Genomic DNA, 5397 nt, shown 5'->3' with positions numbered 1-5397 from the left:
TCCCGCGCTTCTGTAAATCTTCGCCACACCTTTAAGATTAATTAAAAATGTTAATTACCGTAAATCAAATTGGAATAATTGGTCAAGACGAGATCAACGATTTTCAGACCGGCAGTTCTCCGGACAGCCGTCTTCTGACGTCACGCGTCCTCCCGCTGCATTTGACCGATATTTCAGACACTATTGTCCCAAACGAGCTCCCGTACTGTAAACTGCAGCGTCGTGTTTGCTGAATCTACCTCAGATTTACGTCACTGAAACCCAGACTGAATGTTTATTCAATAAATAAATACATTCAACGTTTATTTCTGTGCGGAATGTGGATAAAATGTAACCGGATGTGAAGTTATATTTAGTTCCTTAATAAATGAATTATTTTATGACACCCCAGCCGTGGCAAAAGAGTATTTCTTATTCATCAAAGTATCGATTTCACTTCAAGAAAATATTGTGAAGAAAATAAAAGCATTATTTATGACTAAAATATGAATAAATTACAGAAGCATAGTTTCCGCTTCAACTAAATGTTTTCTTAATTTTGGATTTCAATCTTTGAGAATTTCAGATCCCGTCAGGACTTTATTGTCCCGCTGTTCCGGGTTTCTTGACCCTCATCCTGAAACCGATAACGAGTTTAGTGCAGAACTGGTTTTACACATTTGTATTAATCCCATTTAAAAACCTCGTTAAATAATATCAGAATTAGTGATGTATGCTCATTTGATTTTATGACCGGAGAACTTTTAAAAGGCTAACCGTGTGTGTTCCAAGGTGAGGTCCAGGGGCCCTCAGGGGCCCTCAGAGGGGCATGGGTTCCAAACTAATAAAATACGGAGGATCAGAGCCCATGTCCAGCTGGAGTTTGATGTCTGAACTAAATGAGATATAAAGTGGCATTTGATGATGAATATATTTATTAGATAGAATGTTAGCGTACAAGTACAGTCACACAGTAGCATGTATTACAGTACAAGTACAGTCACACAGTAGCATGTATTACAGTACAAATAAAGTCACACATCCTGTCTAAGAGGAGCATTTCAAAAAAGCCCTTGCGGTCTTGTTTCCGTTGGAAGTCCTTGGTACATTAGAAAAGGTTCGACCCCCTTCCGGTACTTAGTTCAACCCTCGGAGACCCACGGACGCTGACCGGGTCCCGAACGCGGGTCTCACGGCGACCGATCTACGGATGCTGACCGGGTCCAGAGTCCCACGGCGACCTCGGGGATGCACATCTGGATGTTCACCACCTGCCTCCTCACCTGTCAAATCCGGATTGTTTTCCTGCCGGTCATTTTTATGATAAATATCTCATCTGGAATCTAACCGTCTAACGGGCCGTTTGTACAAATCTGATTTGTCATCACTATTTCTAGTTTCATCTAATCCCCTGACATTTCTCACAAAAGCATTTTTGTTATATTACTTCAGGTATCAATCTATAAATAGACGCCTGCCTTGGCGAAGTTCAGGTCTTTACTCAAACCAGTTCAACATTTAGTCAGAAATCGGTTTCAAATTTTCAGGCTTGGCTGAAATTCTGACTTCGCAAGTTCAACTCCAGGATCAACGGGAACCGCGTCTCCAGAAAGAAACCGATGTTTGTGCGAAATGATAATAAAAGAGGCAGAAGATGACAACGCTGCTTTAACAGGAAGCGCCACAGCGACCCCTGGAGGTCCCTGAACGCCACTGCACCCAGCCGGCACCGTGAATGAACAGACACACCCGCTGTACAATACATTTATTATGAGGAGCAACAAGCAGCCACATTTAAATATGTCTCTCTAATACAACTGGGTTAAATGTGGGTTGGCCTAAGTGTTAATAAAGTTTTGCGTTATCTACATGAAGCTAACAAAGCTACAGGCAAAACGGAAACATAACAGACGCTAAAATAAGATCAACCGTCGCGACGGTGAAAAGGAAAGGATCAGAGAGCGGCGCTTCCAGAGTCTCCGTTTCAGCACTGAAACCATCAGCTACGATGCCACTCCGCCATTTTGTGCCAAATGAAGTGCATGCTGGTCCGTTGGAGACGCTCGGGGGACGAATCAGCACAAGTAAAAACGTATAAAACGTTCCTCGGGCAACGCTCACGACAGACAGGTGAGACATTTAGAGCGAAGGCCGCGTCGCTCAGGGGGGGAGAGAGAGTTCACGCCGCAGTCCAAAGGGTTCCGAAGCGTTTGATCTGAATCCAGCGGCTCCGGCGCCCCTAGAGGTCAGAAGACGACCTTCCGTTCCCGATACTGGTTGGACTGGTTTCCAGTCATCTCAACTCCATCTGGATGAAGCAGAAGTGTGTTTGAACATTACCCTTTAGCGCCCCCATCTGGAGGCATGTCAACGACCATCGAGTGACGTCCGATCATCCGGACGCGAAGCAGAACAGCGTTTTGATTCGACCAAAAATGAGGAAGTGCGCTAAACCGCCGAGGAGAGGGAAGAATCCAAATCAAACGAGAAGCTGGAGCCGATTCAAGGCGGAGCCAAAGCAGCGACCGACCCCAGCGATGCAGAGCCCACCTGTGCGTGCTCAAAGAGCGTCTTTGAACGCACCGCGTCCAGCTGGAAGAGACTCAAGGTTGGCTTTTCGTCAGACGAGCGTCAGTGAAGGTGGCGCCAATCAAAGGAAGCACTTCCTGTTTGGCACAAACTTCATCTCGGCGACAGAATCGACGCACACGAACCGATAAAATGAGGGAAGTGTTTTTGTTTTTACTCGTAAGGCGGTGTCGCCACGGCGACGCTGAACCTGCCGAGCGAGTCCCGGTCCTCGAGGAGAGGGACGAGGAAATGCCGCCACCGATCCTCCTCCTGGGTGTCCTCTGGGACGGAGGCGGGGCAGTGGGAGGAGCTGGGTCTGGCGAACGTCGGTCGGTTTAGTCCAGCGGTTTGCCGCCGCCGTCGCCCTTCTGGTCCAAGCGGCTCTTGCTGCTCTTCACCATGTAAATAAAGTAGGTCAGCGTCTCCTTCTCGTTCACCTGGATGTTCCTGAAGTGCCGACTCACCGTCTGGGGGGGGGGGACATTTACGTTAGGCTTTAAATGTAGCATCTGTACCCTCATAAGATCAGACGCGACGAGAGCCCACCCCTTCTGGGCGTCCAATAGGAAGCCCAGGAGAGGCCGACGCCCACTTCCTGAACGTATTCATGACACTTATCGACCCTCTGAGAACCAGACTACTGGACTAAAGTCAGCTTTGAGAGGAGACTGGAACTCAGAACCGGCGCTGGAGGAACCCTGGACGCGCCGCGCCACGCCGCTCATTAGCCGGATCGACAGGTGGTTGGGTCCGTCCCGAACGCCGAGCACACGGGATGCAAGTTGAACGTTCCCCCCCATTAATGAGCCCCCCACTTCATTAATAAAGGAGCAGTCAGCAGCCCTCAACCAGCTCCAGCTGCCGCGGCGCTCGCCGGCCTCCATCCGTCAGGCTCAAGGCCCCCGCCTGGAAGCGGCTCAGACAGCGCCGCGTCGTCAGCCGATCACGTTTCACCCAGACGGTCCAAACGGCGCGGCGCCGGCCGGGACCAGCGTCTCACACGTTTACGGGGCGGGAAAGAGTCCAGTTTCTGTCGCGCTTCGCTCCCGAAGCGCCTGCAGGGACATACTTTAGGTTCTGGGTTCCTGGACCGCGACAGGAACCGGGCCAAACGCCAAGAAGTTCTGCTCACCTCAGCCAGCTGGGCCTTGTTGAGGCCGGGTCGGGTCTGCAGCTTGTAGTGTCGCTTGTAGCGTCTCAACGTGTTCACCTGCAGCTGGAAAAGGTCGACCTGAGGAGGAGGAGGAAGAGGAGGAGGAAGGTGATGACTCTACAGGGTTCTGCTGACTGGGCAGAAACTGAACGTTCCAGAACGGTCCGGTTTACCTCGGGCACCTCCACATCGTGGTCCGGAGACTCTCCTCCGTCGTCGCTGGTCTTCCTCTTCCTCTTGTTGCGGACGCTCTGGATGAAGTTCTTATGGAAGTCGCAGATGTAGAGGTGTCGAACCTGCAAACAGCAGCGTGAGGGTGAACGGAGGAACCCACCCGTCCCGTCCCGGGTCCCTGGTCTCATCTGGGACCGGCTAGCAGGCGTTCAAACCGGCTTGAACTGCCGGACGGAGCGCAGCAAGTCGCCTCCGACGTGGCGGGAACCTGGGAGACTCGAACACCGCTTCGAGCTCTACCTGTGGTTAAATGACGCCTTCGCTGCTAGCCGACCTTTCACGAGGAACGGCGGGTCAGACCGGGGAGCTAGCACGGCTAATGCTAGCCTGACATTTAAACCAAGCGGACACTGGCTGCAGCTAGCTGGCTAACATTAGCCGCTAGCTTTACCCCTTATCGAACATTAGCTCGTAGTTCCACTCACGCTCTTATCGATGTCCAGCTAGCTGGCTAACATTAGCCGCTAGCTTCACCCCCCATCGAACATTAGCTCGTAGCTCCACTCACGCTCTTATCGATGTCCAGCTAGCTGGCTAACATTAGCCGCTAGCTTCACCCCCCATCGAACATTAGCTCGTAGCTCCACTCACGCTCTTATCGATGTCCAGCTAGCTGGCTAACATTAGCCGCTAGCTTCACCCCCCATCGAACATTAGCTCGTAGCTCCACTCACGCTCTTATCGATGTCCAGCTAGCTGGCCAACATTAGCCGCTAGCTTTACCCTTATCGAACATTAGCTCGTAGCTCCACTCACGCTCTTATCGATGTCCAGCTTCAGCTTCTTCTGCGAGATGCTTTTCTGGATCCTCTTGCTGAAGGAGGCGTTTCCGGCGGAGCGACCGCAGCGCTCTCCGTCCTCGATCAGGCAGCAGCTCTGCCCGTAAAACGGCGGGGCAGGCGGCCCGTCGTGGCTGTCCTCCTCGGTGCTGAACCCGTTCATCCTGCGCGGCTGTCTGTTCGACGACCCGAGTGATCAGTGAACCGACAACGAGCCGGTTAGCTCAGCCGGTCTGTCGCTCGCGCGCGGTCCTTTCGTGAAACGCAATCCGGTGGTGCTAGCCAGCTAGCTCGTCTTCGTGGCTAGCCCGGAAGCTAAGAGTCGGCTGCGTTTTATCCTGGCGACCTACTTTCAAAGGCGCTAGCCTTTGTTTGAAGCCATGCTCCTACGGTTTTAACCGGATTCGCGCCGCAGCTGACCGTCGCTGGCTCTCGCTCTAGCGGGGGGAGCGAGGTGGCGGAGCCGCCAAAGACCGAATTCCGACGGTGAGCCAGCGGCTACGTCCCCTCAACAAACCGCCGCTTTCAGGGACGCTCGCCAAATCCTGCTTCCAATAATTTCGCGTTAAATGGCGGCGACCGGTAACGACAGGTGACGCTGCGTTCAATAAATCACGTATTTAAGAGTAATCGCGGCACTCTTTCAGAAGAGCTCGTACAATGGACACGCTCCGACTGGGC

General features: G+C 52.2%; 1 protein-coding gene across 1 annotated transcript; it reads right to left on the bottom strand.

Moving 5' to 3' along the window:
* Positions 1-1729: 1729 nt before the first annotated feature.
* On the bottom strand, positions 1730-5128 carry LOC137900658 (histone deacetylase complex subunit SAP30L). Its single transcript, XM_068744782.1, has 4 exons — positions 4694-5128; positions 3877-3999; positions 3683-3781; positions 1730-3017 (listed from the first exon to the last, which is right to left on the bottom strand). Exons 1-4 carry the CDS (start codon positions 4877-4879, stop codon positions 2886-2888), a joined length of 540 nt encoding a protein of 179 aa, XP_068600883.1. The 5' UTR covers positions 4880-5128; the 3' UTR covers positions 1730-2885.
* Between the last annotated feature and the right edge of the window lie 269 nt (positions 5129-5397).

Source organism: Brachionichthys hirsutus, chromosome 10 (genome assembly GCF_040956055.1).
Source record: "Brachionichthys hirsutus isolate HB-005 chromosome 10, CSIRO-AGI_Bhir_v1, whole genome shotgun sequence".
Lineage (NCBI taxonomy): Eukaryota > Metazoa > Chordata > Actinopteri > Lophiiformes > Brachionichthyidae > Brachionichthys > Brachionichthys hirsutus.
The sequence above is the reverse complement of the archived record's forward strand: the minus strand, read 5'-3'. Positions and strand labels throughout refer to the sequence as shown.

Excerpts from the sequence above, each read along its gene's own strand:
- LOC137900658 (XM_068744782.1), bottom strand. The coding sequence starts at position 4,879 with ATGAACGGGTTCAGCACCGAGGAGGACAGCCACGACGGGCCGCCTGCC. Across the intron at positions 3,782-3,876 it reads ACGATGTGGAGGTGCCCGAG|GTCGACCTTTTCCAGCTGCA; the intron begins GTAAACCGGACC and ends CCTCCTCCTCAG. Across the intron at positions 3,018-3,682 it reads ACAAGGCCCAGCTGGCTGAG|ACGGTGAGTCGGCACTTCAG; the intron begins GTGAGCAGAACT and ends CCCCCCCCCCAG.